This window comes from Amblyomma mixtum, chromosome 6, assembly GCF_055824585.1.
Source record: "Amblyomma mixtum isolate Tamu chromosome 6, ASM5582458v1, whole genome shotgun sequence".
NCBI classification, from domain to species: Eukaryota; Metazoa; Arthropoda; class Arachnida; order Ixodida; family Ixodidae; genus Amblyomma; species Amblyomma mixtum.
In genome coordinates, this window is record NC_143017.1 from 154,132,641 (window position 1) to 154,146,206 (window position 13,566).

At 43.9% G+C, this 13,566-nt stretch overlaps 1 protein-coding gene and 1 long non-coding RNA gene across 3 annotated transcripts in view; one reads left to right on the forward strand and one right to left on the reverse strand.

Annotated features, from left to right (window-relative positions):
* Window positions 1-2,050, reverse strand: part of LOC149340854 (uncharacterized) — a 118,732-nt gene extending 116,682 nt beyond the window's left edge. For both annotated transcript variants that reach the window (XR_016283658.1, XR_016283657.1), the window contains exon 1: window positions 1,544-2,050. This is a non-coding gene — a long non-coding RNA (uncharacterized LOC149340854). The remainder of the gene's footprint in view (window positions 1-1,543) is intronic.
* The window catches only part of LOC149340856 (mitochondrial glutathione transporter SLC25A40-like), a 31,549-nt gene continuing 20,000 nt past the window's right edge, over window positions 2,018-13,566 (forward strand). The window contains exons 1-4 of the mRNA XM_089549755.1: window positions 2,018-2,307; window positions 5,517-5,716; window positions 6,993-7,060; window positions 9,234-9,361. Coding sequence (XP_089405881.1) covers window positions 2,229-2,307; window positions 5,517-5,716; window positions 6,993-7,060; window positions 9,234-9,361 — 475 coding nt within the window. The 5' untranslated portion in view covers window positions 2,018-2,228. The remainder of the gene's footprint in view (window positions 2,308-5,516; window positions 5,717-6,992; window positions 7,061-9,233; window positions 9,362-13,566) is intronic.

Genomic DNA, 13,566 nt, shown 5'->3' on the forward strand with positions numbered 1-13,566 from the left:
CTCACTCCGAAGTGATATTGTGCTGTGAACGACATTCTCTCTCTCTCTCTCTCTCTCTATATATATATATATATATATATATATATATATATATATATATATATATATATATATATATATATATATAAGGTAAAGTTCTCAGAAATTGAAATACATAACATATTTATTCGACTCGACGTTTCGATCGGAAGACTGATCTTCTTCAAGAGTCGGTAAGAAATACATGGTTCAAACTGGAACGCCAAGCTGTATGAAGAAAATCCTCAAATAGGACGAATATTTATCACCATGTGCATCAAACGGCATTAAAACAGCTGAACTTGTGTAGTATCCTTCCTGGCGCAAACTTGTTGCTAGTTAACCTTTCCTTAATCTTGTAATTTAGGCGCAGCCGAAAAAAGAATGTGAATGCGTCTGCGGTAGAAAATTATAAATACGGCTGGGGCGGCGATGCTTGCCGATTTATTTCACGACGTTTCGGCTGGAGGACCATCCTTTTCCGGGCGGTCCTCCAGCCGAAACGTCGTGAATTAAAACCTGTTATGTTTTGTGATTTTTTCGTATATTGACGATCAGCTACCAAGAAAACACCTCTGATACAAAACATAACAGGTTTTACTTCACGACGTTTCGGCTGGAGGACCGCTCGGAAAAGGCTGGACCTCCAGCCGAAACGTCGTGAAATAAATCGGCAAACATCGCTGCCCCAGCCGTATTTATAATTTTCTACCGCAGATGTATTCACATTCTTTTTTCGGCTGCGCCTAAATTACGAGATTTCGGAAAGGTTAACTAGCAACAAGTTTGCGCCAGGACGGATACTACACAAGTTCAGCTGTTTTAATGCCCTTTGATGCACATGGTGATAAATATTCGTCCTATTTGAGAATTTTCTTCATACAGCTTGGCGTTCCAGTTTGAACCATGTATTTCTTTTACTGTTTTCGTAGAAAAAAAAAATGGGTTCAGAATGGTTTTTCCATGCAAAATTTCTCGTTCGGGGAAAGGCGGGGGGGATGGGCGGGGGCGACCACCTTTAAAATAAATCCGCCCCTGTTAAGACCTTTCTGGCTTTCCTTCTAATGCAACACGAATAGCAGCGGCGGCAGAAGGAAACCCTGTCCCATACTCCCGTCCAGGTCTGCATAAGCGTTTCACTAGTTATTCCCCTACCCACGTCAGTCGAAACTGTATATAGTTTCGATATCTGTCTTCGGTGGGCAGGAACGCAAACTTCTCGAGCGTATGACTCATGCCATAGACTCATGCTTACTGAGAACTTCGCGTACGAGGGGAATAATTGAAAGCACCTATCTCAACTGCTAAATAAGGTTGTGCTCGTCAGGCGCACTGTTTGGCTATAAGAGTGCAGCACCTATTTAACCGCCACAATTTCGTTAATTATCAGAATTAACCAGACAAATATCTTGGCCAACCGAAACAGCCATGGATCGCCATTCACACTTCGCTGCAACGTATTGCTCCAGATCACGGTGTAAGAATTACACCGCGCTCCAGATGAATACAGTAGCCACCGGATTACCTGTCAACTGACGCCATCTTCCGGCCTTGACTGCAGCCACGGCCGGTCTCGAGGGGGGCGCGCTCGCGATCTGCTCCGGCGGAGCAAAAGCGAGCTTCGATCGCAGAGGCCACGCTGCAGCCAAGGGGGTTATTATAACCTCCTTGGCTGCAGCCTTCATCTGGAACGCCATAAGAAACGTATTGATTGCGACGACATAGCAGTTTGCAACCACATAGCTATGATTTACCAAGCAAATATCAACGTAACGCAGCCATGTGAAATTAAGCGGGGTCCTCACCACCGTTTCTTTGACATTTGGCCCAAGGCATCTCGGAGGCGGGAAAAAAATTAGTTCACTCTGTTTTTGTTGTACATCATATTTCTTTTACTTACTGAATAAAAAGTTGTTTCAGCTCATATCAGACTGTTTAGTTTATAGTTTTGAAGTGTTTGAAGTTTATTAGGCTTTTAAGAGATCATCATCAGCAGAAACGAGCGACGTCTTGCGTTTTATCGGTGCTCTGTACCGACGTCTTTTCTCCTTGAGGTGCCGTTTAGGAGAGCCATGTGCTGTTCGTGTTGTTCAGGGAGAGCGGTGTGCCGCTTTTATTCGGCGTCATGTACTTTCATGTTATGACCAGCCTGCGTGTTGTGCGTGTTTGACTTGTGCACTTGACCACTTGACACCCCTCGAGAAGCAGCGATGGCGTCGCATGACAACATCACGGCATCGCAGCGCATGATCTGCTCGTGCACGGGCGCCTTGACGACATCATTTTTTGGTGCGTATCTGACTCACTAGATCCTACAGTTAAGGAAGGACTAAGGCGCTAATTAAAATCAAGGGGAATACGCTAAGAGAGCTTTGTTACGTTTGGTCCAGTGGCAAGTTCTGAACGCGAACATGTGCGCGTGTGTGGCATGAGGAATTGTGTGGCCATTCATTCCGTCCGCTCTGTCCAAAACTGATCTTTCCTGTGGAAGAACAACGTTCAAGCACGCTTTCACGTGAACTATAGCGTTATTGTGCAGAAGCTCTACTTGACCTGGCTCCTGTAGCAGAATGTCGAGTTGGTTTGCACGCACTGTGTAGTAATTCTCATTGCAGCGCTATGCACAGCAGGGTCCATTTCTTAAGGTTTTGTTGCTCTTAGTGCACGTTAGCTTTGATACGTTCGTTCTTTAAGGTAGTGCTTGTTGTAAGTTACACTGTAGCTGAGATTGAGTAGTTAGATCATTCGCGTCGCATTGGTGAACCTAGTCGTTACAGTGGACCTAGTCGTTACATTGGTTTCGTTACGTTGAAACCTAGTGTGTGGCAATTGTAGACATGCCTCGTATGTTTTTTGCTTGCTTCTTGTACATAACGCCCTGCATAGGCGGCTTCATCTGGGCGTCCTTAAAAATGTGCATGTTACTGTAATCACCACCAGCTCTGTGCTCGCTGTGGTCTACACTGCTCATCAAAAAACATGCACGTGCTTGGCGTATGTTTGTGTGGAGTCGTCCAGATAAGTGCGGGGCCGTTGTTCGCGGCCCGTTGTTTACAGTGCTCTTCGAATGCGGATGCGGCAGGGAGGAAAGAAATGTGAAAAGCAACACGGTTTGGCGCCTCGCATGTTTGTTTCTCTTGGGATGTTCCTCTTTGGCACTGCGCCATGTGATTAACTCAAGGTGACGAACCTGGCTTTCAAGGACAAAGCTAATTCATTGAAGCGATCCTGTTGCTTAGACTCATTCAGTTTCCTGTCATGTACAGTCAGGCCGGAATGAAATGCGAACACGCATATGTCATACATTTCTGCTTTGCAGCGAGACATTCCTTTACAACCTACTTTCGATTATGCATTTCAGTAGGCCCTTTACCCAGGCACATGAATCAGGCTAATTGTACACTTCAGCTGAAAGTAGGCAGGTAAAATATTTTGTTTTCTTGACATGCTCTGTTCGAGTTTCATTCCGGCCTGACTGTACATACCTCTCACTGCAGGGATATTTGCGTCTTCACTGCCATGGCCCATGACTAGGCTTGCAACAGTTGCTTTCTCATTTTATCGTGACTAGAGCATTATATTGTAGCAAAAAAAGAAATCAGTGAAAACTGAAACACAGGACCAGAAGAAGGCACACACACACACATGCACACACACTGGTCCTGCGTCTCAGTTTTTGCTAGTGTTTTGCTGGAACATGAATAACCAGCTTGCCCAGCAATTCACGGTAGTGAGCATCATATTATGGGTGTCATGATGAAGAATGACACATAGATTTCACTGAGCTTCCGCAGTGGAGGTTGCTACAAGCAGATTTTCGTTGTGGTCCTGGTTCTTAAATATGGCAGCCATAGTGGTGTCAGTGCAAGGTGTCTGTGCAAGCTGACCACTGATGGACATTGCATGTGGCTAATCTACTTCACCATGCAATTTGCACTCAATCACTTTCCATGTCTGTCACGTGTCAAGCACCTCAAGAGCTTGCAGAGGTGTTACATTTTAAGGCCACACGAATTAAGGCATTCTCGGTTTCTTAAGTTTACAGCACCAAATAATGGTGAGATTTATTTTGTTTGCACACTGCCAATAACCTTTTTACTATTTTTAAGCTAATACTCTTTTACATGGTCTGTTCTGAAAGTAGTAGGACTCATTTTTTTAAACAAAATTTATTCAAGAGAATAGTACAAACGATTACAATTTTTCAAGGTAGCACCCTTCCGCACCTACACGCTGCTGCCATTGAGTTTCACAGTTTTCGTACACCTCCAGGAACGCCTGGACCGGAAGGCTATTTAGCTCCCTTGTCACGGCCTGTTGAACCACCTCTACCGATCCGTGATGTTTCCCTCAAGCGTCGATTTTATTCTCGGGAATAGAAGAAAGTCTGGCGGGGCCAAGTCGAGGTTGTAGGGGAGCTGAGGCAGCGTTGCCGCCTTGTGCTGGGCAAAAAATCGGGGTCCTCGTTCACATGATGAAGAAGATCCTACCGGTTGGCCTTTTCCTCCTCTGACAACACTCCCGGCACCAACTTCGCGCACGCTTTCCTCATGGATAAGTTTTCTGTCACAATGTCAAAAACGGGTTTGAGGAATGCTCAAGTCATCAGTAATCATTCTGATACTCATTCTACGATCTCTGTTAAGTAAATGTTTCACTCGCTACACATTTTCGTTGGTCTTGATGGTCGAAGGGCGTCTGGAGCGGTCGTCTTCCTCCACTCTTTGCTTACCTTCTTGGAAAAGCTTCTGCCACTCAAAAAACACCTGATCTAACCATGGAAGCGTCACCGTAGGCCTCCTTAATCATGTTGTGAGCCTCTTTGCCCGTTTTACCAAGATTTACTCAAAATTTAATCGCATATCGCTGATCGAGTAAACGCTCGACGATTCTGCGTGACGAGACGTTTCGACAGGGGTTCACAGTACAAGCGACCTCCTCTCTTCAACGGCCGAGAGCCGATTGCAGATTTTCCCCAGCAATCCCAATATCCCCCTTCAACGATCCTGCACGCGCAGACCACCTCTCGTCTGCCCGTTCGCCCAGGAAAAAACCAGTCCTACTACTTTCAGAACAGACCTTGTATGTTTACCTGTGATGCAGTGTGCACTCTCCTTTGTGGTAGCCAAGTGTGAATAAAATAGACAGCAAAGTGATGTTAGTTGTTTGAAATATATGCTGACAAGCCTAATGCATGCATGAAATTTGCTTTTGGAAATCCGCTCTGAGTAGGCTAGTGTTTCAGGTTGGAAAAGTAATGCTGGATGTAAACAGCAGCTGTGCCATACAGTGCTGCGGCACACTTTCTCATCCACCTGTGCTCCTATGCTACGCATCTGTCAGCATTATTTGCGGTGCATGAAGCTTTCAAAACTTTTCTGCTTACACACAATATATGTATGTCACCTGTTTTGTCAGAAACCTTGTTGCTCTTGTGCTTCAAAAGCTCTTTATTTGTCTTTTCGTACCTTTTTTGGATCTTTCTTGGGACTCGAAAGTCACACCCTTGGATGTAGTCAAGATACGACTGCAGGCTCAGCGAAAGCAGCTTGTTAAGAACAAGTGCTTCATTTATTGCAATGGCCTGATGGAACACATGTGCTACTGTATGAATGGCAATGGAAATGGCCAGAGTGGACACCCCATGATGCCTCAGAGCCAGTGGTACAAGAGACCTGGGCATTTTAATGGCACATTAGTGAGTATTGTGTTATTTGAGTTTTGATCTCTGGCATGCTTGCTGGTGTTTCCCAATTGTTGATGAGCTCATTCAGTGCTCTTTATATCAAAAACACTTGTCAGCAAGGCTGGCAATTTTAGTTTTGTTAACTTGGTCACTGTCTTTAACTTTGTTGAGACATCAGTTATAAACTGGTTGATCGTGTGTGCAGCTTACTGTGTTAGCTTGGGATTTGCCTGTGATGTCATGGTCGCCACGATGGTGAACTGTGTAGCTTCCACAGTGCATGCTGGAGCAGAAGCCAGGGATTATAGAAACACGCGCCTTCACGCAGGGCTCCTGGTCCGCCAGCATGACTGCTGCTGTGGCATTGGTGGAAGCTCTGTGTAGAAAAAAATAATGAACATGTGAATTTATAAACTTTTTCATTCAACTTATTGTTTAATTTCTTTATAATTGACCTTTTCTAAGAGTATTGATTAGGTCTGATATGATGAATGCACAGTTATGAAGGGTAAACCTGCTGAAATGATAAATAAATATGAAAATGTTGCCATTTCTCAGTGAGATCAGCTCATATACTTTCCATAGAAATTATTGAGGGAAATTCTTAAAATGTGCATAGTTTTATATTCTGCATTGACATACTGATTATCCTGACCACTGGAGTGTGGCATCGTTCTTCTTATCTTGAAGCTTGGTTTTAACACTTTCCAATGAGTCTTTTTGCTGTTGGCTGCACTAATAACAGTGTAAGTAGCTTTTGCTGTAATGCACAGAAGATTCAGTGTTTTCGTTAAGTCACCTGAGAAGTGCACAGAAAACTTGGTTTTAGCTAGGTGTAGTGCATAAAAATCATTTCATGTTCTTTCTTTCTTTGTTGTTGTATTTGGCTCAGGGAGAGGTTCTAGCCAGTACTGCAAACTGCAACATGTAATTTAACTCCTTTGCTGTAAATTTCAAGTTCAGTATGCACATTTAGCATGAAAGTATTTATCTTGACAAGTGCAGTAATTACCGTTTTCTGTGCAGACTTGGTTATCTGAAGTATTGATTTTATCAGGTGCAGGGCTTGTTGTTCTTAGTCAGGCATGCTGGGAATGTGTGCTGCTTTAAGATATTCTTGCCTTTAAATGTGTTTCTTTCTCTCTCTCTCTTTTGTTGAATAATCTTATGCTAATGGAGTTTTTTGCAGGTCCAGGCTGCTGTAGCTGTCTTGTTTAGCATGGGTTTAGGAATGTGTGTTACGACATAAGTGGTAGAGAGCTGTTGCCAATGTGTCCCAAACTTGCAGGATGCATTCATAAAGATAGCAAGAAACGAAGGCGTCAGCTCTCTATGGAGTGGCTTGCCTCCAACCTTGTGAGTTATTAGTTGATGCAGGCTTCTCTTAGATCACCTCATCTCAGCACAAAGAACAGAGCAACTTAGAGCGTGCATTAAAGCTTTGTTAAGCTCAGCTCATTTTTTCATGCATAACTGCTCTAGTTATGAAACCGCTAAGGATACTTCTGAAATGTGCAAATAGGTGAATTCGTATAGCTGCTCTTTGTAGCACTGCTTGGGATCTTATCTATATCTGCATTTGTCGACATTTTTGATAATAAGTGCCTAATGCTTTTTTTTTCTTATCACCTCTTATAGCTCGCGCTGTACATGCAGTAATATCATTTGTAGGTAATTTATAATGCTTTGTGCAGCTCCTCTTTTAATGAGCGGAGTGGCATGTGAGTTTTTAATGTGTAAGCATTGTATGGCTATGTTTGCGGAGCTTGTCCGCACGATTACATCTGAACGAATGGGTTTATGCGAAAAAGAATGGTACCATCAGATAGAGCACCAAAAAAGCTCGTACGGGAAATTGCAGGGTTGAGGTGCATTAATTAGTTAATTAATTAGAGCCAAAAATGTCCAAAACGTGGGCGGGGCCGAAGCAAAAGTGACGCCAAATTTGAAAACGCCAGAAGTGTAGGTGGAGCCAGTGCATGGTGCCAAATTTGAAAACAAAGCGTGGCACGAAGTTTGAAAACTCATGCTTGCAGATTTCTCCAATGCGGGTGTCACAGTGATCTCTAACGTTTTGATAACACTGTTTGTTCTAAAGCATTCTATTCTTTCCTGACATCACAAGCCTGAATACGCTGTGTAAGATCCTTCAGCAAGACATTTCATGCAGCATGCACCTGTAATTTAATTTTATGGCTTAAGCAAGTAGATGAGCTACAGCTTGCTTGGAGAAGAGAGCATGACACATATTGAAGACATGCAAATGTTCTTCACCCCAATGGCTTTGATTTTCTGTCGTCTATATATATATGCAGAAAACCAGCGAAAATGACGCATTCACAAGGAGGAGAAGTACACAGGACAACGCTGGAAACACAACTGAAAATTCTTTACTTCGCCAACATCAGAACAGGGCGCACATGCGCGAGAGCACCACAAATGCTATCAAAACAGCAAAACACAAAACTGATTAAGCGAGCGAAGAAACATGTGGCAACCTATGTCCCATTCATGAAAGTGTACTCTTTTGCCGTGAACCTGACAGAGCTGTCGCTGACGCATTCAGTCCCTAACTGCTTGATTTGAAAAGCTTCTAAGATTTCTCGTTCTATCTGTGTTTTGCCGCGGCCGATGATTTTGACATTATGGAACAGAGGGGTGCAGTCTTTGCAGTGGTTGCAGTGTCTTGGAAGATTTGCTGTGTTGCCTGGCTGCAGCGAAGTGCGGTGCTGCCTCATACGGTCATTGACGCATTGACCCGTTTGACCTATGTAGGCCTTACCACAGGACAGTGGGAGCGAGTAAACAAGACACTGCAACCACTGCAATGACTGCACCCCTCTGTTCCATAATGTCAAAATCATCGGCCGCGGCAAAACACAGATAGAACGAGAAATCTTAGAAGCTTTTAAAATCAAGCAGTTAGGGACTGAATGCGTCAGCGACAGCTCTGTCAGGTTCACGGCAAAAGAGTACACTTTCATGAATGGGACATAGGTTGCCACATGTTTCTTCGCTCGCTTAATCAGTTTTATGTTTTGCTGTTTTGATAGCATTTGTGGTGCTCTCGCGCATGTGCGCCCTGTTCTGATGTTGGCGAAGTAAAGAATTTTCAGTTGTGTTTCCAGCGTTGTCCTGTGTACTTCTCCTCCTTGTGAATGCGTCCTTTTCGCTGGTTTTCTACATACCATGCACCAACTGGCCCAACAAGCTACGCTTCTTCAATACTATATATATATGTTCCCTGGTTGACATATTTACTTCCATGCCTTCAGCAGTGCTTCATCCGTTTTCTTTTATCTGGTTTTTCTAGGGGTGTTTTTTCCACTTGTGACAAAGTCATAATACTCTGTCTCATACTGTTTTTTTCAAATCCAGCAAGATTAAAACATAGTTTAGTTTAAATTTTCAGATCCTCGAGCTTATATGCACGTATGCTGCAAAGCAGTCTGCCATTAATCAGCGTCCTCTATTCCACGAAGTGCAATGGCATTTCTAATTATCCTCCTAATTCCCATTTTTCAAACAGGGTGATGGCTGTGCCTGCCACTGTGATCTACTTCACAGCTTATGACCAGATCCGTGAGTTTTTCTGCAACCACCTGTCTGGACACCAAACCATTTGGGCCCCCGCTCTTTCGGGGGGCTTTGCTCGAGGTACGTTTTGGTCACTTCTTGTTCTTCACACATTTTATGCCATGTTTGCTTGTTTTTGCATTTCCCTTAAAGGTTTTGCTGTGGTCTGCATGGTGACGAAACATTGCTGTCCCATATGCCTGTGAAGGTAGCATGTTCATAGTCTGCAGCACCCGCTCACTCGTCTTATCCTGTCTAGTTTGTTTTCTTTCTTGCTGCTAGTGTGCCAAATTAGAGTGAAATATCCTTAGAAACCACATGTGTATGCCTGTAAAGATCTTTTCGCAGCTTTGGTTCAAGTTGCATCCCAGCTGTATTTCATTGCTTAGCGTCAAAGCTAAACTTGGGGTTATTGTGCACGGCCGTTGCGTAATAGTAATGCATGTTTGTTCAGCAAAGCACTTTACCAGCAAAGCACTTTACACACCTCTTCAGATTATTTTAGCTGACGCCTTCTGATAATTTCCCAGCTAATGCTTGCCAGTTTGGTTGTAAGAGCCCCATCTATGATTTTTTTTCTTTTTGGTTCAGGAGTGTGAGTAGTTAGAGGTTTTTACCACACTAGTTTCTTTTTTCATCCTGTATATGTTCCAGCTGCACTGTGGCAGATATTCATGTTAAATGCTTGCATAGTATTTGGTTAATTGATTCTTTTAGAGGGAAAGCGACAGTGTTGTCTAAGCTGCATGCTGTAATGGGGGACTCCAGATCAATTTGTGTCACCTGGCATTCTAGAAAGTGCACCAAAATCTGAATTTAGGGGTGTTATTGCATTTTGCCCCTACCGAAGTGCAGCTGCCGATGTTGGAATTAATGCCACTAATTCATGCTCGGCATCAGAATGCCATGGACAGTAAGGCGATGCAGCAGGTACTCAATATTTGGCTTTGCCTTATCATTCACTAACATGCAGCAAGCATTATATGGTGCCTAGCAATTGGCAAAAGTTAAACAAGGGCCCATAGAAATGATATATTAAATGCTCACATTTGGCATTCTTGTATCAGACTTCATGCAGGCAGAAGTGCTGCATAAACATCAGTTCACGTGAAGGATATTGTACCCACCACAGTGTCTCAGTGGCTATGTCATGGGCTACTGAGTCCAAGGTAGCAGGCTTGATTCCATCTGCGGCGGCTGCGTATTTATGAAGATAAAATGAAAATTTCCCACATTCTGAGATTTCAGTGCACATTAGGGAACCCCAGTTGATCAAAATTAAACCAGATCCCTCCATTATATCCTGTTTCATGGGCTGCAATGCTGCTTCATAGAATAAAAATCAACCATTCAGTTGACAGTTATATTGTTCTTTTGCGGCTTTTGCCTTATGCAGCTTGTCTGTTCTTGTGTACCAATCACCTGTTAAGACAAGATACCCGTTCGGTGAATTTTAGAAAAGCTGGAGTAAATCCTTCTTGCAGCACGCTACTTGTGGGGATTGAAGGTTCAGTTTTAATGTGAACAAGTGCTTTAATATGGCCAGTTATTTGTTATTTTTATGCAATGGGAACCTGACTGACAAAGTGGTTAACATTTAGACGGCTGTGTACTACACCTCATGCAGTTTTCTTGGCTGCCACATCGGGGTGTCCTCTCTCTTTTTTTTTGAGAACTTTGCTCAGTATGGCTGTTTTAACAGAATTCAACGGCAGTGTTTTCCTGGCCCCACATCATCACTCCAGTTATCCACTTGTTATCCATACACTAGAGTGCGGTTATGCTAGCAGCAGCTCTGCTGTGAAGGCTGGAAATTAGGGCTGAGCAAATATTCGAAGTTCTTAAATAGCAAATCAAACATACTTTTCAGCTGGTCAAATAAAACAAATAATGCAGCAAATAATAAAGCAAACAATGGACGTCTGTTTCAAAAACATTGCCCTCTATGACATTGCAATTCATGCTAATGCGATCGGTCTGTTCTGGAACGGGGTTTCAGGGCCGCGGCATGGTTCACTCATGTGGTGGTGTTCATAATACTCATACCGTAAAAGCTTCTTAATTCGAACTACAAGTGTATGGAAAAAACTGTTCGAATTTCGTGAAAGTTCAAATTATCAAATGAGCCTGAAAAAACTCAAGAACTGCTTACATTACCGTAAATATATTTGCTGAGAGACTGGGCAATGGGTGCCTGCTTTTTAAGATAACAACGGCACAGCAATGACTGTTTTTCACGTTTCCATTTATGCTTTATTGTGTGCATACTGTCAAGAGCGTCGAAGCAAAACTGCTTCAAAATCGTTTGTAACAGCCACCCCAGCATCCACAGTGGGGTGTGGTGGAACTACTCTGCTACCGCACTGACCGTGCCGTATGTCAGGAGGATTCACAGCGTGAACAATGAACGGCATGTGGCGAGCATTTAGTTTCTATGCAATGGAAGAACTGAACTATGCGGTCGGAAGCGAAGGAAATGCTCATCTGTGTCGAAACAGTGAGAAAAAAAACAGGGATGGGGAGAAAACAGTAGCAGTTTGGCAGTCAGCGTCCGAAGCGCCGATTGGCTGGCTGTAGCTGGCTGGTTGAGCTGCCGCCGCTGTGGGCTGGCACGAAGCTCTGCACACCGTTCATAGTCGCGCTTGTCGTCGCACGCCGTTGCCAGAGGTGCACAAGCAGCACCATAGCATGGAATTCAGGACTTGAGTACAGCTGATTTGATGATCTCTTGCCGCGCGGTCATACCTAGACACGGTCTTCCTTTGTAAGCCCGTTTGAAATAACCGGTGTAAGACCTGTAGTATCCGAATTAGCAAGCGTACGACTGCATAGACTCACATGGGCATTGGCTGGGACTGAGCCTGCTGTTCAAATTATCTGGATTTGCAACCCAATGGATGTCTAATTAAAGGGACACTGAGGAGAAATTGAAGTTGGCTTGTATCGACAGAATACCAGCTCCTGATTACAAAAACGCCACTCATACGACAACAAAGCTCTTGTAACGTAGAAAAGAGCAAGAACCAAAATACAGGTATCGCCGTCACAGGCCAAACTCGCAAGTACAAGCTTCATGACGTCATAGGACAAAGCAGGACGTCATAGGACAAACTCTAGGACCCGAGAAGCCACAAATCCCTGAGGCGCAGCCAATGTATGCGCAAATGTCCTTGACGTCGCCAGATGGCGCAACGTGCCCGGCAGCTACGCGCGCTCCTGAAGCATCGGGACCAATCAGCGCCTGTTTTCCGGCGGTAGGCGGGCTCCCGGTATTCCGCTAGCGGTAACAAGGTACACGGTAGGCTAAAGGTGTCTATTTGCGAGAACTTCGTTGACGACTTCGAGAACAAGATCCATCATAACGCTGGCAGAACGCCAGTGCAAACGTAATCGAAGCGACTGTAGCGACAGCCGCAATAGCCGATAGATGCCTTCAACGTGCGGCCGGCGGTAGCTTTCTTTTCGGCTGCTGCTAGGCCGCACTACTGGCCGCCAGAAATCACGGAGTCTGCGGTACGTCATGCGCATGTCATGTTTCACGTCACTTAGTCCTGTGTCGTCATACGAGAATCCCAGGTTTGAATCAGAGTGGCGGAAAAAACTTTTTCAACTTCGAATCCAAATTTCTTAGAAATAAATGCATCTTTCGCTGCCGGCCAAGTGGCAACAAAGCCATGACATGCCGAACTATCGGATTTTACTATAAAAAAAATATTAATAGTGCTCTCCTCAGTGTCCCTTTAAGGAGTTTTTAGTGTAGTATATTTTGTCTAGGTTTAGATATGGAATGGTCTAACAAGGTTTGGCAAGCCCTGCTGCAATTTTGAGGCTCTGAGGCCTGACTCATCATTCCTACCTAGCGAGATGTGGTGCTAGGTTATTCACTATCATTATGTATATGTAATGTTCCTATTCATATCGCGCGGCCACCATGAGCGTGACACCCCTAGTCGGAGTCGGTGTCGCATCTTTTCACAGTTACAGCTAAAACCGCATTAATTATAGTGTTTTACGCAACTCTACCTTTGCTGATTTTGCTTGTACACCACAAGTAGCGAACATTGTTGGTATTTGATTCAATTTTTAGCAGAACTATTCATGTTCAGTTCAGTCTAGAATTAATTAGTATTCAAGCATGAAGTTAAGCAGCAGGTTCTTTTCTTCTCTTTCCAACTCCTCCTCACTCCTCCTGACAAAGCTGGACCACTTGAAAACTGCAGATTACACAAAATGTATTCTACACCATGTGCTACAGTTGCAGTACAGAACGCGCTCTTAGTCATGGT